The sequence below is a fragment of the Chamaea fasciata genome, unplaced genomic scaffold (assembly GCF_029207755.1).
Source record: "Chamaea fasciata isolate MVZ Bird 193981 ecotype frontalis unplaced genomic scaffold, bChaFas1.0.hap1 SCAF_3, whole genome shotgun sequence".
Lineage (NCBI taxonomy): Eukaryota > Metazoa > Chordata > Aves > Passeriformes > Sylviidae > Chamaea > Chamaea fasciata.
Window position 1 is genome coordinate 85,454,973 of NW_027094088.1, and position 25,321 is coordinate 85,480,293.

The following is a 25,321-nucleotide window of genomic DNA, read 5'->3' on the forward strand; positions in this document are numbered from 1 at the left end:
GGTTTTGATTCTATGCATAGAAAAGGAGATTTAATCTTCCTATTCCTAGTTGTTTTTAACTGTATTTTCAATACAAAGAATAATCATACCCTGCTTGTGATTTATGATGAAATCGACTAATTTTTTGGGGGGGTTGGTTGATTGTTTTGTTTCTTTTTAAATCTAAAACACTTAGGAACTTTTTTATCTTGAGATTTTTTTTTGTTATACAGCAAGAAGACCATGCACAAGATACAATGATTCTAGGTCAGTGTTTCCTTTGGGTGCTGTGCATTGAAACTTAACTTATTTTCCATTGCTTGTATTTCTACAACTAGGCAAAAATTCTTATATAACGGAAAAATTGTAATAGTATTCTGACAAGTCCAATTTATATGGTGCATTTTTGGGAGAAAAAAATGCTAAGAAAATGTAGAATGGCTACAAGCCCACTAATATAATTTAGAAACTTTTTTCAGAAGCTACATACAGTATGCAAAACTGCAAATGCATATTCAATATTTGTGTTTTATAGAAAATTTTATAAATATTCAAATTTAAGAGAAACAATATGGAATAAAATGCACTAGGAAACTGATATGTAGACAAAGGTTTATTTACACCATACAACATTTTAAATATTTTATACACAGCTGCAGCAGAGAAAGCTATTCTGAGCTTTCCAGAGAAAACTGCAATAATAAAGATGTGAAATATATTATTCATATAAAAGTGAGATTATTACTTTATTGCATTTAAAGCAATGAAGAATGTAGCTCAACAGACATTCATTTAATGACAAAAACTTTGCTTTTATATTATAAAGTAAAAAGTGTAGTAATGGCCAAACAGACTGTTATAAACTTTAAAAACTGCATAAATATATACATTGTGCTTCATGGTGAAGTTTTTTGAAAACTAAACCAAATGAAGCTGTTACAACATGAATCGTTGCTTGAGGTTTATCTATAAAGATTACCTTACAAATCCATTCCACGGGTACTTACAACACACGATGGTAAGAATTGTACACCTGGTTCTCCACTAGCTGCACTAGTGGGAATATACTGTACGAAAAAAACCACTGACATTTGGCACAGGAAGAGCCTGACATAAAGGAGTTGCAATGTTCAGACAGGAGTGTCAGGATCGTCAGGATTCCCAAAGTCTTTTTATTGTCAGTGCAATGAATTATTTTTATTTTGTTTCTGTTTTGTTCAGTTCCTTTTTGTTAAACTTCTGTTTGAAAGTCACCTTCTTGCACATCTAAAGGCAAGTTCAGACACTTCTCCCATTCTGCTGGTCTGAGTTCTAAAGCATCTTTTGCCTCTGTGTCTAATACATTTATCGTTGTGTAGTGTTGGTAGTCACCTGTGGTTTTGAAACTGTCCCATGGAGCCTTGCTCGGTCCTGAGTTCTCCTGAAGACCAAAGAAAGAAGAATTAAAATCAAAGATGAAATAATGCAGTTTCCATTTATAAGGCTGATTGCTGACGTGCTCTCATGAGACACAGAAGCTGGAGAGGGGAAATGGCTTTGCAGGGAGCCAGGCTGGCGGGTGCTCGGCACCGCTGCGACTTTTTCTCTGCGAACAATCAACACTTTGGCAGGCTCCTCACCTGAGCTGCCAGATAAGCCCTTTCTTTCACAAGAACCAATGTGTGAGGAATGGGCTGAGAGATCCAGTACCAATAGACATCCTTCTAAGAGTGGGAGAAAAGAGGGAGATGAGAAAGGAAGGTAACTGAGAAGAGTCTGTTGCCTGAAATATGGAGAGGTTTGAAACAGAGACTGCCAGCTGGATTTTAAATTGTGGCAGGTGCATGGCAGAATGACAGAAACCTTGAAAATAATGTGAGAGCCACCTTCCCTTACAGGCTGATGAGCTCACGCATATTAGGATTAACAAACTGAAAGGTGGTTATCATTCTACTGAATGATTTTCTTTTTTAATGCTAGGTTTTATAAGGTAAAAGACTTTGTGAACAAATTTGATTAGAGATTTCTGCTGTAACATGATGGATGGGATTTAGTTGCTAAAATGCAATACTTTTGCACCATCTAAGATGCCTTTGGACTTTCTGCTTGATCTCCAAGTATCTTTCTTTCACGAGAGGTGCAGATCTCTTTCATGTCCTGTATCATCGCCGCCTGTACTGTGCTGTAAACCAAGACCTCTGTCTAAAACAGCCTGAGATGCCTATATTTAGGTACCTGGATCACTCTCTGACTGTCTCACAAACAGACCATTCCTCTAGGCAGCTTTTATTAGCAGACTTTTCAAAAGCACAGCACCAATGTGAAACAGAGTAAACACAATTCTTCCACTGAGATTCCCTTTGAGATTTTGAATTAATTCAAGCTTTATATGAATAGCAAATCTCAAGTAGGGAGACAAATGAAAACTTTTCATGTCAGCTGATCTGAAAAGGGGGAGTGAGTGATGCAAAATAACACATATCACAGATAAAGGTTCATCAAAGAATCAGGGCTAAATTTCTGCTGGATAAAGATGATATAAATGATGTAAATCCATTTGCCTCACATCTGCTTAATACCTCTTCTTCATGTCTGAGAGCAGCTCTTCTGAAAAAGTTATAGAATACAATGATTCTAGCTCAGTTCCATTTAATATACAATTTTCACATTATAAAATCATATAAAATTATTACTAATCAAAATATTACTGATAAAAATATGTCAGACTAAATTAGCTGTTTTAATTAGGCAGCATCAACTATTTCCTTGCTCTCATTATCAGATGTAGTCAGGGTGTTATGCATGTGTGTATGAATGCATGTGTATAAATTTGAATTAGGACGATAGCAGCCTCAACTCAGGATGATTTAATTTTTGCTTTTCCCATGGTAAATATTTATAAACCTATTACGGAAAAGACATGGCATTACAGAGATCTCGTGTGCTTTCTGGACAATTGCATGTATAGGTATATTTATCTGGACTTGTCTGTAGTATCCAATTTATTATCTCCTTGCAGAACTAGAGGAAAAGCCTTATTGGTCAAATGATATCAGTGAGCTGCTTTTTCTCTACAAAGTCCCTTAGACACAGTAGGCACATACAGATTTGAAAAGTATTCCCCTCAGTTCAATTACTTTTCATCTATAATGATGTTAGTGAGTTAGTTATGGTCCAATTGTAGAATGTAATGAGTCTCATCATAGGTTGGGTTACTGAAAATAGCTTTGGTTCTCATTTCTCAGGTACCTAAAGGTGAGGTCTTCTTGGGAAATGTACTGAAGTCAAAAGGTTCTTGTTTCATTGTTGTTGTTTAGGATTCACCATATTTTAAATATAACAGAAGGACACTTACCATACTGCCTGATTTTGGTACATCCCGAAATCTGTCCAGAGTCTGAAATTTCTGATTTAACTCTTGAAACAATTCCATATGCCTCTTTCTTGTATGCATGACCTTCTGCAAAATGGAATATACTTGCTTATATTTATAATTGAATCTGTTTTAGGGTTTTTTTTTTTTTAAGAGAAGCATTACTTTTTCCAATATAATAACATAAATTGAATTTGGCAGGGCCATCTTTTCCCTATAGATTTGAACAATGGAAGTGAATTGCCCTGGCCCTTCTCTCTACTGTATTTAATGTTCCTCTTGCATCCAAGAGACTGTTTTTAACCCTACGTTTATTGAGTTCCTGAAATTAAGGGCCACTGTTTTTATGCTAGCTTCGAAGTATCCTGAAAGTAATGGCAATTTCTCAGAAGAATATTTCTCTTGCGTATCAAGAATATTTTCTAGAACTACTGTTTTCAGCATGGATGCTTACATTTTAATTTCTATAGGAAAGCAACAGCACTTTTTTATGGTCCCTGTTGGAATAATTTTTATGAGAACGCTGAACTCAGAAATCTTGGCTCAAAATGGAAAATGCCCAAATGTTATGTCTTTTTAATTAGACATCTTCTTGTCATTCAAATCATCATAAAATGCAGTTGAAATTGCATTCATATTAAGAAATGTAGGCACATTTTTTCAATTTTACTTGCATTCTTATTTCACGGACAAAGAAATTGGAAACCACCATCCCTCTAGCCCATGTTGAGGGCACTCTTCCACAGAAACTAGTTATATGGCACTCCTGTGGAAGAGAGGGAGACCCCAAGGTCCCCCCACAATTCTCACATCTCAGTGCACAGGCCTCAGCCATGTATCCTTTTGGGCAGCTACTTGGAGAATGAAGCCTGTTTTCAAGCCTAGATTGTAAACTATGCCCATCAGAGCATAGTTTTCAAAGGAATTCATGCTCAGTTTTGGATTCAGAGCAGACTCTGGAGCCAAGCTGAAGGCTGCTTACTGTTTGACCACTCTCATGGTTCTGTGGTCTGAATGGTCTGGGAATGGGAGGGTCCGAGGATGCTTCATCTCAGTCCAACAGTGGATGGGCTTGGCTTTACTTTTCTTTTCTTAAGCTTTGTAACTGCTTGAACTTGAATTACAGTCAGGGCAGCAGCCAGGAATGCTGACAGATGAGGTGCAGGACACAGGCCTTTGTGCAAGTCCTGATTTTGTGTCAAGCCTGATTTTCCCAGGAGCTGTGAGTGAAACCCTGTCAACTTACATATGTGGTGCCCGAGTGTGACCCTCTCCATCAAGTAACACCCCTGCCAAGCCTAGGTTAGTACCTTTTAAAATGGAGTGGCAATAGCTGACTATCAATGTTTCTTCATCAATGCCAACTTTATCTTGCATTTGCATTATGCCTTTAGAGATTTCCTGAGACATGGCTGCTCTTTTGGCCAGGCATTTCTACTGCTATGCTGTAATGCCTATCTTAGCCTTAATACAGCCACAGGGTAGCTTGAGAATTTGTTCACTTCTGAGAAAAGGAATTTGGCAATATGTCTCACAAAAGACACATGAGACATCAGCAATTAAAGACCTATTAACTTGAGTTGTGGGGTGAATAAGGGAAAACCTTTTGCAGCATTTGGTAATAAACTCCTTGCAAAAGGTAATTTAACTAGACATAGCTATCTAAATTTATGAGGGGAGTTTCACTTAAGTGACTTCCTAGGGATTCTTTTAAGATTTTGCTATGGTAGACAGAGTATACAGCAATTTTCATATACATAAAATTAAAGAAAAAAAAGGTTCTACCTTGAAGATTATTATTCGTTGAAATAAGGAGACATGGTCGTGGGAATAAAACAGTTTTGTTGGGTTAAAACACTAGCTCTAAAAAGCAGGAAATAACATAAAGCTGTGAAACAAGTATCTCCATTTGGAAGCTTTTTAGTAGAAAGCTGGGAATATAGAGAATGGTACTTTCTGATATCTTTTCCTTAATTGTGTACCCAAGATGTCATTAAATAGCAAATATGAATAATGCAAATGTCTTACTCAGTTCATTACATTATTCCTGAGGAGAAGCAGGTGGGAGGAGAAATAATATACTTTCACTGGGAAGTCTGCCAGAAAAAAAAAATCTTTACATTTTATTCTTAATAGCAGCATGACTGGTATGAACATGTACCCATGGATCTTTTGGTTACTTTGTGTTTTCCTGGCTTCCATTCCATAATTCCTACCCACTGACACCCACTCCCTCCCTATTGCTTAGAAAGAACAATCTGAACTGAAGGTGCAGTAACTTAAATTTCCAACTTTAACTCTCAATTTTTAGACTTCTTTTAAATTTCTGGTTAGAAAGCACCATCTTATCCCTTTTCTAGAAAATATGCGCTGTTGGGTAACTCTTTTATGAGAAAACAACTTACAAAATATTTGTAGCGTGTTATTCTGTTTTCTCCATTAAATGGGCAATGTGGACAACACCCCTTTGTTAATCCTAGAAATACTAACTTTTAACAATACAATACTGGAAATCTTGACCACTGATCCTAGGATGACTTCCAGGATCTGAAAAGGATGGAAACTGAATTTGTGCTGCTATTTTTTCTTTAGGTGCAGCTGTGCAGTTGCCCACTGATGCTGCATCCCTGCCAGAAGGCACCAGAGTCAGCCACCAGGCTGCAGACACACATCTTCTTGTGGTGTCTCCTGAAAATTCCATAACTCTTGTACCCCACACCCTAAAGGGGGTCAGGCTGAATCAACGTCCCTTCCACATTTCTACCTGAACTCTTAAGTCAGATAGAGTGTGTGTTTTGAAGAGACTACTCCTTACTCTGATGATCATCTTCCCACAGGAAAGGATTCAGAGTGTGGATGGCTGTCAGCACAATGGGCAGAGCTTCAAACATACCCAGCTCCCTTTTTAATTTATGATAGGGCTTTAGCTGAACTCTAGCTCAAGACAAATATACTCATGAATATTTCATGACACTCCACTTGCATTACTGTATTCAGCTTTGGGGTTCCCAACATAGGGTCCATGTCCTGTTGGAGCGAGTGTAGTGGCGGGTGACAAAGATGATCAGAGGGCTGGAGGACCTCTCCTATGAATTCAGACTGGGAGAATTGGGCCTGTACAGCCTGCAGATGAGAAGGCTTCAGGGAGATTCTACAGCAGCCTTGCAGTACCTAAGGGGGGCCTACAAGGAAGCTGGAGAAGGACATTTTACAAAAACATGTAGTGATAAGGACAAGTTGGTGATGGCTTTAAGCTGAAAAAGGGTAGATTTAGATTAGACATAGAAAAAAACTTTTATGATGAAGATGATGAGACACTGGAACAGGTTGCTAGAGAAGTTGTGGATGCCCCATTCCTGAAAGTGTTAAAGGCCAGGTTGGATGAAGCTCAGCCTGGTCTAATGGAAGGTGTTCCATCCAGTGGCTGGGTCTTGGCTCTAGATAATCTTTAAGGCTATTCAACCTAGGCTATTCAATGATTCTATGGTTTGTGGTCAATCTCAAAAATAACAATATCATCATCATCATCACCACCACCACCACTACCAGGTAATTTAATTTGCTTTGGAGATTTCCTACACTGTCACAGTTAAAAACATTCTCTCTCAAATCTTGTACAAAGCAGCTAAGCTAAAAGAAGAGACAGGGAAATGCCTTCCCAGCCCTCTGATAGAAATATGCTGTTTTTTCAAGATGGTATAGGTATGATTAGTTGCCAAACTTGGGAAGAGGAAATAATTTTTCCGGCAGGTGTATTTTTTTTTACTTTTGCCTTCAAGAGATGTCTTCAGGTTAGTAATAGAATGATTTAAAACTTTTGTGAGTCATAATAGTATTATAATAAAGAGGTATGGCAGATGAAATTCTGAAAGAATGGAGCTCCAGCAATCAGTGATCAATTTAGCATTATTGTTGGTGAAAGTCTACTGATCTGTTGAATGGAAAGAAAACAGTCTAGTATTCACACTTGTCCTGTGTATCCTTGCTCTCCCTCAGAGCTAGAGGTGACTTGAACCCTTGGGATCAGGGTAATAAAGCATTTTCTGAATTATTTGGCATAAATGTTGTTAGCAGAGTAGATCCAATGAATGGCTGACAGAAATGAGAGAGTGGGGTGACTGGGGAAATCCAAAAGTCAGACTCTCTCATAGAATTTAAAAGTAATTGTGATCTTGAATCCTAAAACACATGCCAATAGTACTGTTTAGCTCTCCTGTACGTATATGTAATTGCCAGCATATAGCTATTACAAAGCCCTCCTGGGAATTTCTACAGCATCTATATTTCTATTCAACATAATTGGAATGAATTTTATTTGATCTGACAGCTAACTGTTAGTGCTGAGACTTTATGAAAAAGCTACCTGTCCAGCTCTAGAGAAAAAATGACAGCAGTTGGAAGGCACTTAGCTGGGGGTTAGCACAGTCAGTGGCAGCAAGGATCCAAAATGTAATTTTGCTAATGTTTTGGACACCAGGTTGCATGAATGAGTCCAAACCTATCTTTATTAATAGCAAGAAAATAACTGTAAAGTTGTTCTATGTTGACTGTTCATTTAGCAAACTTCAAAATTCAACTAGATTAGTCAGTGTTTTACAAAATCTAACTGTGGACAGTATATTATATAGCAGAAATGCTTCCTGCTGACAGACTAAGCCCTGTTTATTCCACTGCCTTTATTTTTTTTTTTCCCTACATGAAGGGATAATTTAAGAAGGTAATGGTAAGCTATTTAAAAAGGGAAAACAAGATACAGATGCCCAGTTTTGAGGCCCTCCTCTCTAACCAGAGGGTTAGAGGCTTCACTTGAGATCTATGGTAAGTCCTTGCCAGTTTTGATGTCATCCTTTTCTCTCTCCTTTTATTTTGACTGAGACACGTTTTCTGAAACAGAACCCACAGAGACACAGGACTTCCACTACTTATAATCCATTGCAAAGGCCCTTAAAACTACATCTCTATTTCTGCATGTATTGAGGATAACAGAGAGAGAGAGAGGATTTTGTGATGTTATGTGGTCTTAGTCTAGCTGTATTAACATTGCATAGCAGCTGGCTTTGTGTTTCTTCTGTAGCTCTTGGAGGAAAATGACCTTTCTCATGTTTTCGTTAACGTATTTTTATTGTTTTTCTTTATTAATAAATTATTTATATTAAGGTGAATGTTCAATTGGAAGCCACCAGAATAGTATGAAACTGTGACAATACAATAATAAGTCAGATATGTCCAAGACTATTCTCTGGCAACATCTAACATGGAATGCTCTCCATGACCACTAAATTCTATTAAATTCTCTTATTTTCCCAAATAAAAAGTCTAAAACCAAATTGTCTATTGTGAATGGAACCCAGATTGAACTGAGTCTCTTAATGACACTCAGTAGCTTCTTGGAGAGATAATGGTGGCCCAGACTAAAACAGTGAGGGTCTTTCTAAAAATTAATCCTTTTAAAAGCTAGCATTTTTGGCACCCAGAAATATTTCCTCAAATGTCTAATTTATTAAGATAGACACAGCCTGAGTATTTGTCTTGAATGTATATAGAGATACATGTGTGAAAGGTTCAGGGTATAGAGACTGCAGAGAGAGTGTTAATAGGAAAAGGACACCCTTATCCCACTCTTGTCCACACTGTATACTTAACATTTGTTATCTTCAGAGCCACATCCATGTCATTCTATGATTTGGTATCCTCAGATACATGGAAGGGCATTGTCTCAGAAAGTGCCAGCTGGCACTGGTCACAGACAAAGCAGAGAAAGTGTTAAACATTTAAATAGCATGTTCAATCCCTTTGTCTAGATCTTACCTCCAGACTGTGTTCCATTACGCAGGGAAGCTGCTTTGGGGTGTCCAAAGGGCAGCATTTTGGCCACATCACACTACCTCAACATTTTTTGGCTTTTTTATTTTATTTTACCTTAGACAGCCATACTATGTCTAAGGATATGGGAAAGACCACAGACTTAATCAGAAGAATCATAAAGCTGGGGGGTGAGACTGGGTTAGTCTGCATCAATACTCATAAAACACAGTAGCAACTGGCACAATATTGCTGATGCTCTCAGTTCCTCAGCACTCACTCCCAGTGACCCCATCCTTTCTTTTTTACAAAAAAATATATTTTCCTGCATTTTAATAGTAATTCTAAAAATACTAGGTATTTTTGCAATATTTCACAAAATTGCAAAAAAGTTAAGAAAAAGATGTAAATAAACAACAACACAAAGCTGGGAGGAGTGGCTGATATCTCAGAGGGGCTGTGCAGCCCTTCAGAAGGACCAGAACAGCTTGGAGAGATGGGCAGAGAACTGTCTGAAATTCAACAGAGGAAAGTGCAGGGTCCTGCACTCGGGGAAGAATAATCCCCTGAACCAGGACAGGCTGGGCACTGACCTGCTGGAGAGCAGCTCAGCAGCGAAGGTCCTGGTGGTGTCTTAGTGGACAACAAGCTCTCCATGAGCCAGCAGTGCCCTTGTGGCCAAGAAGGCCAATGGTGTCCTGGGGTGCATTAAGAAGAGTGTTGCCAGCAGGTCTAGGGGTATGATCCTGCCTCTCTGCTCAGCCCTGGTGAGGCCACATCTAGAGTGCTGTGTTCAGTTCTGGCCTCCTCAGTACAAGAGGAACTTGGAGCTCCTGGAGTAGGTCCAGTAGAGCGCTAAAAAGATGACGAAGGGATTGGAGCATCTATTTTTTTGAGGAAAGATTGAGGGAATTGGGCCAGTTCAACCTTGAAAACAGACAACTGAGACCTTATCACTGTCTATCAGTATCTAAATAGTGGAGTTGAGGAGGTTTCCAGTCTCTTCTTGGTGGTGCCAAGGTTAAGAGGTAAAGGGCAGAAACCAATGCTCAGGAATTTCACCTGAATATGAGGAAGAATTTCTTTGCTGTGCAGGTGACTTTGCACTGGCACAGACTGCCCAGAGAGGTTGTGGAGTCTCCCTCAATGGAGCTATTCAAGAACAATCTAGACATAGTCCTGAGCCATGGGCTCTAGGATGACCCTTGTGCTTGAGCAGGGAAGTTGGACCAGGTGACCCACTGTAGTCCCTTCAAACACGACCCATTTTGTGAGTCAGTGAAACCATGTGAGTCAAGAGAAAATATGTAATGGGAAATCTGTCTCTTAAAAGCAGAATGTGTACCACATTGTTGGTGTTTATTTGGTGTTGGATTACGTTCCTGAGTGACAGGAGGAATGTTTTAGTATCTTGCCACAGAGAATGCTCTCATTATGATATTTCTACTTTTCAGTGACAAAATCAGTAAAGTTTAGAATTCTTTATGTCACTACAGTTACAAAACTTCTGACTGACTGTAATTTTAGAGTTGCTTGCTCATCAGAATTTTGTTATTGTTTCATGTTTTTCTTCTTCCTTTCTATGCATTTATCCTAAAGCATATTTAGGGTAATTGCAAACAGGGGAGTTTTTGATGTTATAGTTGATACGTGCTGATCACAGGCTTTCAAATTTTAACCCAAGATCTGTAGGTTCCGTACATAAATAATTGTTCAGCTTCTTTGGAGACACACATAATTAATTATATCAAACTACTTCTATGCATGAGTAGACAACTTATGTGAAAACCTCAAATTATGAACAGCGCCTTGAAAAACTAACTACTGTATTCCTCCTGGTAGAAATCAGAGAAAAAAACCACTTCAAACAAATCTCTAAGAGACTTAGTAATATTGACTGAGATAGAAAAAAATGGTCATTAATGAACATAACTAGACTTTCTCACTCAACAGGATCTAAGTTGGAAATTATGTATATCCAACCTAAAGGACCTTACATGAAATTAATTTTTTATATAGCACGTGATCCATAAGCTTTGACACCTGCTGCACTATATCATTTAAAATTTGACACATTCATAATTACTACTTGAATTTGAAAGCTGTATTTCAGTAAAGTAGTATTGAAGAAAGATAAAAGAAATTATTAAATATTTCTTGAGCAAAGCAAACTTCTGCTGTGATTTAGCCTGTCCTATAAAAGTGTCATTCTTTTTCACTAAGTAGATAGCCAGAAAAAAAGAAGAAAATAAAATAAAAAAACCAAACCCAGATGAAAATGAAGAGGCAAAGAATTTAAAAACTGAAATCATGATGGTTAATATTGCAATATGACAGTTTGATCTCAGAATATTTTGCAAACAAGTTGCACCAAAGTAGTTTTAATGAATTGTTCATCATGTTCTGTACAGTACCAATTGAACAACCCTATCGCACCTACTATGCCAGAAGGCTAAAATCTGTTAAAAATGAACACTTCACATTTACTTTTAGAAAAATACTTTTAATATTCAGGAATAATTCAGTAAAACTTACTTCAAAGTCAAGGTCCGAATAACGTGATTTTCTTCTCTATTAAGCAGTAAAAAAAAAAGAAAAAAGAGGTTTTATTAACAAGGGGACTATTCAAATCATGTTAATTCGTCTAAATAACATTCTTGTTTTCCTATCAGGTGTATATTAGGTATTTTTTAAGAAGATATAGATTATATTTTGGTAATTTAAGATTAATGCATGACTTTGCATAGTTTATTAGACCAGTTTCATCATATTTTCTCTGAAATAAACCAGACTGCATTTCACTGGGATGCAAAATGTGCATGTTATTTGCATGCAATTGAACCTGTTGGTGTATAAAATATTTCTATACTTTCTGTGGTATTTGAAAGTTATCATCATATTTATATATTTTTACACAGGTACCTATACATATCTATGATTTAGACTTTTTATAGGTTTACAGAAATTGATTCTTTCCTACATCAGGCTTACATTGGTACAACTCCATTGATTTTAATGGAATAAATGACAGCAAAATCAAGCCGAAGCCATTGCTTCAGCTTGTTTGTTCGCAATGACAATCTGAATGGAGAAAGCAATGACTTTGTTTTAAACTTATGACAAATCTGATTCAAAGCATCTGATATAAAGCAAGAATGATTTACTAGTGAAGTAATCACTTGTATAAAATGCAACAGAATATGATTGCTTAGACATGTCACAAATAATTTAGCACAGAATTTTTTTAGATTCAAAAAGAAACCTATTATAAAGTCAAATTATATCAAAAAGAAACAGAAATATTATAAAGAAGGGATAAAAATATGTTTTTTTCTTTTAAAGTTGGAAATTAAATGGCTTGCAATAGATTAAAGAGATGTAGAAAGAAGAAGCTAGGTTGTGAGAGCTGAAAAGAATGCAAAAAAACTTGAGAATGAAAAAACGATACATTCATCTTCTGGAAGGAGGGTTAAAGAAGAAAAAAGTACTCCCAAACCCCAAAAGGCTTGCTGCCAAAGTTTAACCCAGATTTTTATGATAGAGTACAATGACTTTAAGTCACAGTGAAGGAACCTTTTTATACTGCACTTAATTTCTTCAGTAAAGAAGAATCAAACTAAGTCAAGAGGAAGAATGTTTCTGATTTTGATTTTATTTGGTTTAACAAACCTGCAGGTTTGAGTAAGCTGCTTTGTTTTCCTGAAATTGAAAGGAATGATTTTACAAGTCTTCCAGCTGTAAAAAGCGGAAGATGTTTGGTCTCTGAGCCCTTGATTATACCACTTTGTGACATGTTGTCTGGTTTTGTAGTAAAATTTTAATGCTCCAATCCACAATAATATAAGGAATATTACTACGAAACTGTCGACACTGTTGCCTAAAGGGCTCTGAGGGTCTATAAAAGAACAGTCTAAGTAAATACAACCAATAAAACAAGATTTAGAGAAGCTATCTTTAATCATCAAGGCCTGATTTAAAGAGAATCTATACATTTGTGATGAGGAATGATCTACTTTTAAGGTATAGTTAGACAACATCTACCACTGAAAAGGCTCAGAGGTTACAAAATAAGAAACATGTACAACAGATAATGCAGTGAAGTTTACAGGAGTAACTTTGAAAAAATGTTTGAAAAAGCTATTTTTAAGTTAGAGTTCAGTAATAAATCTGATACCATTGAACCCCAAGTAAAAATATAGCAAATTTAGGAAAAAATGTGCAGTTTGCTAAGTACAGTGATTTGGAAAATTGAAATATTGTATATTGCTTTAAGTGTGCTTGACTGCAGTGAAAATACTCCTGGCATAGCTGGATTACTAGGTTTTGCACCCAGACAACTCTATCACTGTTTACATGGTGAAAATACATATCTAACAGACTGCAAAATATTCAGTTGTGCTACTGTCAGAGAGAGGCAAGTACTGCAATTTTGCTGTTAGTTCACACCAGTTATGACCAAACAGGCCATATACCACAGGTTTTTCTCAGTGAGGATTTTTCTAGGGCTCAACAGGAACCTATCACAAAAGCATTTATTTTAAACTTATACAGTAAGGAACATCTGTTCTTGTGCTTCACTTTTTCGCATGGCTGCATACAATGAAATACAGCTCAAGTGCTGCCTGAGCATATTGTCCTGAAACATAAAACATGCGTAACTGCCACAGGAGCAGCAAAGTTCTGCAAGTTTTGAGAACCAAAGTATGCTGGTTATGAATATGATGCTGAACCATGGAAATTTATTTACAGTACTGTCACTGACACCACTAGGTACATGATCAAGTCCTCCTGGCTGCTACATCATTGTCCTGAAATGACAGCAGTGTTATTTTTTGAGAGAGGGAACATATTCAGAAACATGAAGTCATTGGGAAAGTTACAAGGATGAAGGAGTTTCCCTTCAGTCTCAACTGGAAGTTGAAATTTTACTCAGTTTTTCTAGTTTCTGCATGATATATAACAGCCGTGAAAATAATTACATTAGCTGCAGCTGCAAATATTTTCTTTTCTTATATGAAGTTTGCTATACCTCTTTCAGCTGATTAAAATTGAGCTTTCCACACATACCTAAATGCTTTCAGAAATCTCTAGCTCATTCTACACGTTAAAATGACAAAAGGCAACTGAGTGAAGCAAGGGGGAAAATTTCCTTGTGTCAAATGCGCTGCTGAACTGGTCACACCAATATGTTTCTTTTCAAAAAGCTCTTCCCTTTATGCACCTACAAAACTGAGAATTATTTTAGCAACAGAAATATTACACTGGAAGTTGGTGGGTTTTTCCCAAGGATCAGTTCAAGATTTGAGTATTAATATTAAAAGAATAAAAGAATAAAAGTAACAAAAAGCTGTAAAGGACATTATCTGTGGTTTGCCTCATTTAGTATTTTGTATTTGACTAGGTTCTGCTATGGTGTTTCAGGAATGATATAGAGAAGGGCAAGTATAATTCTACTACAATACCTTCCGTAAGTCTTCAGTAGTTTAAGAATTTCCTTGGGAGGAGCTTATTCTGAAATCTAGAATGTGCTGGGGTAGTGAATTCCACAATTTAAATATGTAAAACATGACAAAACAAATTACGTTGTTTATCCCTTTGACATTTCATTTGATGTTCCTCTTTTTTGATATCATAGGAGATATGAGTAATAGTTTCCTATTTGCTCCTCACTCATCTGTTATCCAAGCTGAAGAGCCCCAAATGCTGGAGAATTGCAAGGGTTAGTAATAAAGGGACTATATAAAAAACTGAAGATCCATGCCATTAGTCAGCGGCTGGGAGCTAGCTGGTATAATTCTGAAAAAAAAAAAGAGGGGTATGGGTAGGCTTCAACCCATGTACAATTACAAATGGTACAAAAAAAGAGATCAATTTAAGCAGGCAAGGGTGTGATAGACCTCTTTGACAACTCCAATGACGGTTTTGCATTGCTGCTTTATACTGGAAGAAGCCAAATCGTGCCTGTAAACTGGGGAAATTTCAGAGGAGAGTAGCTGCAAAAAGTACTTTTAGGAGGAAAAAATAGAAGAGTGATGCATATTTGTGTAATTTTGTCTCTGGAAGAAGCAAGCAGAAGCTTGTACAGAAACCTTAGAAGGATATAAACACAGATAAACAAAAATTGGTATGGGAAAAACCTGGAAAAAATCAGAATTGGTATTAAGAAAGTAAGTTTATGTAACAATGCAATAATTGCTTAGGGAAACAGTGGAAGCCCTTCACTCTAGTCTTGAAAGTGAAGTTTGACTATGTTTTAGAGAAATATATTGTAGAAAGTGTTCTTGCATAGATAGAAAAAGTGACCTGACAAGAAGTTTTCTATCTTTGGTTTCTATGGCTCTTTAATCTTAATTGATACAACCCATTTTATGTAGAAACCCCCCACCCCCCCCACCCTTCATGCCAGAGCCAAAATAAAACTCTGTGAAAAGAGATTTGTGGTAGTAATTGATTTTAAATCAATTTTACTTAATGTTAATCATGTATAGCTTCTCTGTGTAATTCCAGAATAACTTTAAACTCTTCTGAGGGACAAAAATAGGATTTTGAAGAATAATTTCCATACACCAGCACACACTAATCCACTGGCACCAGGAAAGAGCTGCTTCTACTGAAAGACTAATAAAATCCCTCTCCATGTCTGTAAAATGACAAATGCCTGTTTTTCTCCTTATTCTACTCTGCATTACACGACTATCTGATTAATTACATCAGATACTCCTAAAGATATATTGCATTGTGCAAAGCATAATTGAAACGAGAGATACCATATTATAGTGAGGGCTATAATCGTGCTTTCATTAAAATAAAGTCTTATTATCAGCAGTTTGTAATTCAGTCTGAGATGAGATTTGACATGCAAGATCTTAGCCTGAGGAGGATTTTTTCCCAGAACAAAAGTAAAGACAAATCTTTTTTGGTCCTCAGAGATATAAAGGTGGAATGTGGATAGACATTTTTGATTTTAAATGCCTTTTGTGCATATATAGCTGAAAAACATTCTAGTTTTTGAATAAAAGATTGTCGGCTACTAGTTCATAACATGAGCTAGACATAAAGCCAGCAAATTTTCCTAACAAAGTGAATTTAAAGTGGCAATTTTAAGTCTTTAAAACATGAAGGCAAATTTAGTACACCAACACACAGCACAAACACAACTTCAAAGATCTCACTTTAAAAGTATTCTGACAAATTATTGTAGCCTGCTGCTCCCTGTTTTTATAGGCCAGCCTGCATATTTATTTGCTCAATCAACTAAGAGCACTTGCTTTGTGTTTCCGAATGCTTTGGGGGAAAACGCAGCACTTGTTAAATAGACAATGATGATATGAAGTCTGCAATATTTGCTGAACTTCGTAAGACTGACTAAAATTTCAGTTCTTCACATCTTCAGTTGCTAAAATAAACTCTACCTGATTTTATCCCCACTTCTGTAAAGGTAACCTGAAAATAAGCTGCAATAATTTCTGAAGTCAGAGGACTCTGGGACACCTGGATACTCACTCAGGTGAAAGAAAGACAGGGTTGTTATAGGGCTAGACTTCATTTTACTGAGTGTCACAAAATTGGCAAGAGCTGTCTCCACAGCTTATTGAAGAATGAAATGAGGAATGGGGGGGATAGAAATCTAAGATACAGAATGCCTGAAAATAAATGCAATGTGGAAACATGACAAAGAAGAAATTCCTGTGGTGCTCGTCTCTCTATTTTTGTTCTCTTTTTTTACTTCTCATTTCATAAATCAGAATAGCTTCATACCATTTTGCTTTTGTTCTGCCTGATGCTCTGGTACTTTTATTGATGAGACTGACTATTTTAACTTTGTATTTTTTCTCCCCTTTCCTGGTTTGGAGATTTTATTATTATTATTGTTATTATTTTAGACCTTGTTTCTTCCCTGCTATTTTTATCTCATTCTTCCTAATACATTCATTTTGTTTACTCTCCATTTCTGCCATATTCCCACCTTTTTTTAATAGTCTTTTTTTCTCCTCTTTACCTATCTTTACTTTTTCTTTGCACTTCACTGTCTTTAGCATATACCTTTATTTTCTCAGCCGTAACAGTATTTTCTCCCCTAAGTCCCCTGTCAGTGATTTGGCCAAGGACCTCCAGAGTTGACTGTCTTTGAATGTATTAAGAGCTCTCATAAATGAATACAGAAGAAATATTTTGGTCACACAATCAACTTACTACACATAAAGATCTCACAGCAGAATCTGAGACAGAAAAATAAAGAAGATATGAAGCTGGAAAGAGAATTCCAGTTCTTCACATTACAAATAATTTGTGAAGTCCTTTCCTTCCTGTTCTTATAAAGCAGGTGACATTTTTCGCCGTTTAATAAATGCTTCAATTTTCTGTCTTTGCATGTTCTTAATTTTATAATTTTTATAATGTTTGTCTTTTTTCAGCTCTTTTCCATTTCTGCTCCCATTACACCAACCATGGTTCCCTTCAAAGAACCATTTATTTTTCTTCCACAAAGGTAACAGTGCAAGTCTCTTCACAGGTATCTACTTCTTCATCCATTTTTTTGCTCAGTAAAAAGAGATTAATTACTTATCCTGGAGATATCTTTCCCAGACCAGCTTCTTCCTCTGCATTCAAACCCTCTAACTTTCCTCTGCATCTAAATGTCTGGGAATGCAATACTTCACTTCAAAGTAATTTCATTTAATGTGCACAACACTCAGTGTATATTTTCAAAACAAAAACCATTCCAAAAGACTGTATTGAGCATTTTCTTCACTAAAATCAACACATTTTGAACTGAAGAGGCATACTCCAAGCCACTTTGGTGCCAAGGTAGCAAAAGCCAAAGCCACTTTTAATCCATGCACATAAGAGATGTGCAGGAGATTGACCAGATGTTCAATTAGTCCTCCTCAGAAACTCCGTGATGTGCTGACATGCCTGCCTGTGCCTATAATCACATAAGTGCCATTGGGTGAGTACCAAATAAAATAAAAATCACCAGTTTGCACATTGTGAATCTGCACATCCTTAAATTTATATTTATCTAGGCAATACTTGTATGTAAATATTATGGCATTTTCAAACTATCTTTTGAAAATAAAATTCCTCCATACATAATAAAGCATTTAATTGTTCACATCTAAGCATTTCCTTCAGAAAAAAATATAGATATAAAAGTTTTAGACGAAAGTTTGTGACACACAGTAGGATTCATCTGACTAAATTTAGGACATCAACATTTTTGATGCTTGTGTTTGAACTACTGCCTCATTCTGGTTTCCTCCATGGAATCTGAAAAGAGACACCAGCACTGAGACATGTCATTTACTTCATCCTGGAGCAGATGTCTAAAAGTGGCCTAAAAATGGCTATTTGTCTCAATTGACTCTATAGGAGAGCCAAATGTGAAGAGCTCTTTTTCCATTTCTGAAAGGGAATGCCTACATTTAGATATATAATGGTAGGGGTGGTGGATCCTCCCTTCAGAGTTAGAAGTCAGGATATAAGGGTTTTTTTGCTGATACTGTAGCAGTGTTCCAACTACAAGCTGATAGGAGGGGGAGGTTTCTACTGCTCAGGGTCTTTTCCTTTAGAGCTGGTCTCATGCTTTATCAGGATAAAGGTGGGCAGGGTGATCTTGAATGTCCTGCTGCAGGTTTTGCTGCTACATAAAGTTCGACAAACCCTGTCTTTTGAAAAGTCTTGCAAATTCTTTGCCCTCCCTTTTCTACTTTGTTAAAGGCAGTACAGAAGTTAATCCAGCTGGTCAGTTTTAGCCAATAACATTTTGGACTTTACCTCAACCCTTGCTTCTTACACACTGCATAGGTAAAAACACAATCACATTCTTTTATCTGGCTGGATCTGCTTATCAGGATCTGCTTGAGACTCCGGTTTTCTTCTATACAGAATTTTCTCTCGTGTTCCTATCTTCATTTCAGTGCAGCACATGCTTATCTTCAATTCAGGGCACCACATCCTCATCAAGTAATGTTGGGAATCACAAAGGCAGACACAAAAGCTGACACAGTATCTTTCATTTCTGACCTGCTCTGATATCTGTGTCTTTTTCCTAGTACATGGGATTATGCTGGGTTTGATGAGGCTTACAAACATAACTCGCTTTCTGGACCAAAATACAGCCTGCTAAAACTAGTATGTTTTCCCAAGTTAGAAGAGGCTACATATTTACTATCCTATTATAGTTTACTGTATTTTCTACTACATACTTAGTAGTCTCTTCTGAGCATAAAAATGATATACAGAATGATGACTGAGATTCCGTGTCTACATCCCATCTTAGAGGTAAAGTTAAAATATGATACAAACACAGAAAAATAACTTAAAGGAGCAGTACATTATACTGACCAATTTTCAGGCCTATACTCCAAAGTGGTGTCAGGAACTATAATTTTGTGTATGATGAAGTAACTATTGTCACGATTTTTACAACTTAACTAAGATCTGCTTTTTTTTTTTTTTTTTCCCCTCCCTTAGGTGTCCTAGGTGAACTTTTTCACCAATGGAAGGAAAGAGGCATCACCACAAATTAATTTAGAGTGGGTGGTATGGTGGCATATATGTCCATCGTCTCAAACAATTATGAATCGTCCTCACACATCCATATGTCTAATATTAACTGGACTGGATTTAAGCCTCTATATCTGACAAAAATAATCTGAAAGACTGTGTTGTAGATAGGTGGGAGAGCATACTGCTGGAAGGTGACCTTAGCTATTCTGCTTCTGGGGTTGCATTAAATTTGAGAACTCCTGTGTACCACCTGAGACCTATTAACTAATATACCTGAACTGAGGGCAATAATTTCAACAATGCAGACTTGCTTTGAAAGAGCCTGTCTATCTGAGCACTGAAGGGACAAGCACTTAAACTATCTTTTAGAAATAATTTTGTTAATTTGTCCAAGACTATACATATTCACTTTAACAACAACAAAAAAATTGATAATTTTTGATTCCTTGCAGATCCCATACTTCATTTTCTATTAATTTTTAAGTTAAATGAAGTCTTGTAAAAACTTAGGGTAGTACACACACAATATAAACAGCATGGAAAATATTTTGCTTTCAAAGCCTGCAAAGATGTCTCTTGAAAAGAAACTAAATTCCGATCTTCTGCCCAAAATCTTCATAAAACTTCATCTACAGAAAACTTCAACTCCATGTTAAAAGAAATATCCATAAGTGTCCACCATTTATGAAGTATCAGCTACAGTTGCACCTAAAAATTTAAAAATCAGGCTGAGTCTCTGTTTCCCTACACAGACGGGTCCAAACATTGTAGAGTAATAGCTAATGGCTTCAAGTTTACACATACAGTAGAATTTTTTTCCATGTGTAGCTTCTTTCAGAGAATGAGTGAGTACCATGTTTTTTTCTCATTTGTCTTTCTCTGTCCCAAAAATTGCCATGTTTCACAACATTTGACACGCTGGTGAAATGTATTCCCAATTCTTAAGGAGTTCCAAATATGAAATTAACTTCAGCTCACTCCTGGCTTTTATAGGTAAGAGCTTAATACGAATGGCAGCATTTGATTCTTAGGTCTTAACAATTTATTTCAATAGTTTCACTTTGAAAATGCTTAAATCCCACAGACAGATTGTAGTAATAACTGAAAGCCTTTTAAAGGCTTTTCAGTTCACTTTAGCAATCTGACTGAAATCTGTGATACTCCACACGAAGCCCACCTGTATCTATTGCACACATCAGTTGTACCAATGCCTGCATGCACTTGCAAACAAAACTAAATCAGTAAATGGTGAACTATTGGATGAAAGAATCCAAGATTTACACCAATGAGAGCAGAATCGGACCTATCATATCTGAGAGACAGATATGATTGTCAGCAATAACATGGCAAATATTTTCAACTGCATGTGCTTGCAGGTAGGGCAAATGATTAGCACTTGTATCTTGCAGGAATAGTTTTTCTTCTCAAAGCAACACAGAATTTTCCAGTGGACTTTACCTGGTAGGTCACGAAATCCTCGGCAGTCGTGTGGAATGTTAAATCTCCAGAACTATATTTTTTCATACAGACTGGCTCTGAAACTTTAGTCTTGTTTTCTAGGTATAAACACTTCTGATAATAAGAGAAATATGAACAGCAGTGTATGATCCCAAACAATAATTTATACTGAATTAAAACATTAGCTTCACCCCTTAGACACAAGACACAATTTATTGTCTTATCATAAAATTAGAACAACAGAGCATGCAATTTGTTTATGCACCACTGACCTCTAAAGAGCTCATTGATATTGTGGATCCAGTTTCACTTCTTGATAATCCTGCATTGTCATCCAGCTCTGAGGCAATGAAATTCTTCACTGCAGTGCGGGGCTCAAATGGCAAACTCTGCATATGTTCTTGGGTGGGAAGATGCTGGTCTAAATTGATATTAAATTGGTCCATTACAGAGGGATTCATATTAAACTCGGGATTAACTTTGTAGTGCAACAGCCTTTCATGAGGCAAGGTATCCATGCCTATATTCATTTTGCTTTCATCCTTTAGTGATGGCTGGGTATTTACTGAGCCCCGGGGCATTACTATATAGTCACTTTCTATCATCCGTTCTTGAGGATGGACTATGTCCATGTCTGCACCTCTCAAATTGTCATCAGTGCACAAGTACACAGTCCTCCGCAGCTCACTGTTGTCTTTTTTCAAGCACTGATTGGCCAGTTCACTCATACTCATAGGCATGTGGAGACCTGTTGGTTGCTGGATGATGACTTTGGAGATGATGTTTCCAGGCAAGGTTGAATAGCTCATTCCTTCAGGGTTTGGTCCCTTTTCCTCCTCTTCATCGTTTAGTGAAATTCTAGAAAGTGTTCCTGTTATAGTTGCTGCTCTGCAAGGCCCAATGTCTTTATGCAGAACTGTGGGTCAGAGAACAGGATTCTTACAGCATGAAACCATATCAACCCAACACTGACTTCTCTTTTGGCTTTATCTAGCAGTGCTTCTTTTACCAGTGCATCTTCTAAAATCTTTTCTTTACACTTTTTAACTTTTGTTTTATAAATATTGGTTTTAGAACAGCTTTCCTGTGGTTTTGGGTTTTTTGTTCTCTTAATCTACTGTGTATAACTGACACTGATCTCTGACTAGCTTCAGTAATTTATATGAACTCAAAACACTTTATTTATTCCTACTGACTTACATAGATTTTAGGTTACTTACAGCTTAAGCAGAAGTCTGCCATGTGGAACTCATTAAGGGTTTTCCAAAAAAATACATCTATATACGTCTATGACATCTATACTGCCATTATTAACTCCACATAACCTCCTGGAAAATGTCAAACAGATTGTAAGGCAGAATCATTTTGTCGATCTATTGTAATGACCTACCATAAGATTATAACTATGAGCATGTGTTCCTAAATGTTCCTTTTCACTGACTTTTAAAAACTCTTTTTTGTTAAATTATGTTTTAAACGAAAATGACAAAAGAATTACCACATTGGGAAGAAATTTCATTGGTATCTGAAAGAATATTTTACTGTATCTGAAAGGGTTATAAAGAATATAAACATGTTTTATAGCAGAGTCATAACCCACTTTTGTTCTAGGCCTAGACCTTTCCGGTCAAACTTGTAGCAACATTCAGCAATTTTTGTTTTGAGGTTTACATGTAAAAGTTACTAATACTGTCATAAAATTCAAAATTTCCAGAAGCATTGAAGAATGGCTTCAAAAGCAAAGCATTTATTCAATCACAATTATTCATCTTAAAAAAAAAAAGTCTATAATACAACGCCTGTAATGAAAGAAAAAGGGTAGAAAAAAAAAATTAAAGTAACCAATTACTGCGCTTATTCCAGCTGGATGCAGGGATTTTCTGGTCCTGGTTGAAAATATTTTAATTCACACCAGTGCTATTTTAGACAACAAAACCCATCTCATGGGCTGAGACAGAAAGACAACTTGAAGTATCTAGGTATTACATTTACTTCTCTTCTGGTTGCCCAAGGGCTCTGATGACCCAGATCCCCCAGTACCCGCCTGTCAGATCACTGCCTTTTTCCATAGCAAACAGCTCATAAGACATCTGACTCTCCTTCCTCACACTAAACTGACTCTCATTTTTTATTTCAATTATGAAAAGAATAATTTACTTCTAAACAACTGTGCACAAATACCTGATTTCAGTGGCTGTTTCATTGTTTCCAGTGACACTTATCGAGAGACATTTCAAACAGTAATCTATCAAATTTTCATTAGAGAAAGTGAGTTCAAATGCTTATCTAGTAAAGCCTGTTCATAACTGCTTTCAGAGTCAACCTCTTTTAGGATGACTCTGACAAGGTCCTCTGTACTGCAGAGCTATGTTATCACAGGTGGGAAGTGGGAACTACATGGATAAATGCTGGATTTTTGTCTGCATTGAATGGTGACACACAGGCATTTGTGTTACAAAGCACTATCCTGATTCCTCCAAAATACATGTACGTATTAAAACTGATCTGTAGGGAAGAGCTAAGTCTATACAGCAAGAAACTCAATTGGCAGTTTTTTAAACGTGGGTGACTTGAAACTCAAACTTCACCTTAATGAGATCAGCTTTCTTGGCTCCACATATAGCCAGTGAAGAGAGAGTGTCCTTCAGGTGGCTGATGCAGAACAGCTAAATCAGGCTTCTGCTCTGACTCACCCTGTAGAAAGGACACATTCTCTCTTTCCCTTTATTAAAAGCTGAGGGTGTTTAGGCAAGATTGTTTCCCTAGGAAAAACTGTCCTTTGGAGATATCTCCTCAATTAAAAAAATTTTGTAGAGTTTAAATAGTCATTTATTTTACACTGCACTATTTAAACAAGGTTGGAAAACAAATAGCTCAAAATGTGTTGTCTTTAATATATGGAAACAAACATAGCCAAGTGATTAAAGATCATACTACTGAAATATCTTTAAAAGACCTGCAACTTTTCTCATTAAAGTGGAATAAAGCTTAATTTCCTTAAACTATTATTGGTTTCACTTAGAATCCTATAAAATATACCCTCTTTAAAATAAATGCAAATTGATGCATCCTTCATATATAGCTGTCAAGATATACTATTTTAAATATTTTTGTTAAAGTAAAATGATGTTTTCACATTTGCTTGTGTACCAGGAAAGGAAAGCTAAACGTGTTATGAATTATCTTCTTTTCCCAACCATTTGCTTTCTAATAGACAGTCAGACCGTTGACTCCTTTCCAAATGCTGAGTTCTAGTTAATGGCCTTAGTAACAAAATTAAATAAGTGTAATACAGTGCCATAATTTTTCACATTTTCTTTTGTTAAAATTAATAAAAATGTCCTATAAACAGCTAAACCCCAATATTTTTCTGGTTTTCACTTCACAAGGAATTCATACAAGACTACTTTTCGTTGGCTAAATACTCTCTCAAAGGTCTTACCTGACCGACAAGCAATGTCCACATCCTTCTCAAAATCAGTCTGTAACAAGAAACAGTGAAACAGAACAGCCATTATTAATTCAACAATAAACCACAATACCTTTTTTCCAACTAGCGCTTCCAAAAATGTCCTACTTACAGGGTGACAGTCTCTTAAAAGTGGTTTCTTGTTGCTGAGAAGGTGAAGTGTACTGTTTTACAACAGCAGAGCTTCACAAAGTTTCCTAAAATATAACTGGGTGGTTTTCAAAGTATGCTGCCTGACCAGAAAAAATTAAATAAAATAGGTGGAAGTAGAGTATACAACTTTAATAAAATGATACAGTGTATAGTTTTTAATGTATATGGAAGAATAACTTTTACATCTCATCAAAGGATCTTCTTTAAAGAAGCTTTTCATGGTTTTGTTATGAAAAGAAGTATGAAAAATAGCCTGCCATACAAATTACTGTGAATAAGTGTAATTCAAATACTCCATCCTTTTTGAAACTTTATTAATGTGTTATGAAGTGCTTATTTGATATGAAACATTCTGTCATTTCTTGCTACTAATGTAGTCATATAAATTTTTTGTACTCCCTGAAAACAACTATTATTTATTCCATTGTGCAAAAATTAATTGTGAGAACTAAGAAAGAATTTTAACAGTTGGAAATCAAAGCACACTTTTCCTAGTTAAAAAAAACCCCTATTTATTCTGTTGAGGTATTTATTTACTTTTTGTTTTCACAAAAAGTTTATTCCATTCTAAATGTTCAGTAAAACTGATCTCTTTC

General features: G+C 36.3%; 1 protein-coding gene across 6 annotated transcripts in view; it reads right to left on the reverse strand.

Moving 5' to 3' along the window:
- Positions 1 to 579: 579 nt before the first annotated feature.
- ADGRB3 (adhesion G protein-coupled receptor B3) overlaps positions 580 to 25,321 on the reverse strand; it is a 448,258-nt gene continuing 423,516 nt past the window's right edge. For 4 of the 6 annotated variants that reach the window (XM_066179722.1, XM_066179723.1, XM_066179720.1 and 1 more), the window contains 6 exons: positions 24,546 to 24,585; positions 21,376 to 22,019; positions 21,104 to 21,217; positions 11,669 to 11,704; positions 3,314 to 3,418; positions 580 to 1,399 (listed from right to left, as the gene is read on the reverse strand). In XM_066179722.1, the coding sequence (XP_066035819.1) occupies positions 1,211 to 1,399; positions 3,314 to 3,418; positions 11,669 to 11,704; positions 21,104 to 21,217; positions 21,376 to 22,019; positions 24,546 to 24,585 (1,128 nt within the window). In that variant the 3' untranslated portion in view covers positions 580 to 1,210. The remainder of the gene's footprint in view (positions 1,400 to 3,313; positions 3,419 to 11,668; positions 11,705 to 21,103; positions 21,218 to 21,375; positions 22,020 to 24,545; positions 24,586 to 25,321) is intronic. The other 2 variants (XM_066179725.1, XM_066179724.1) reach the window with 1 other exon arrangement.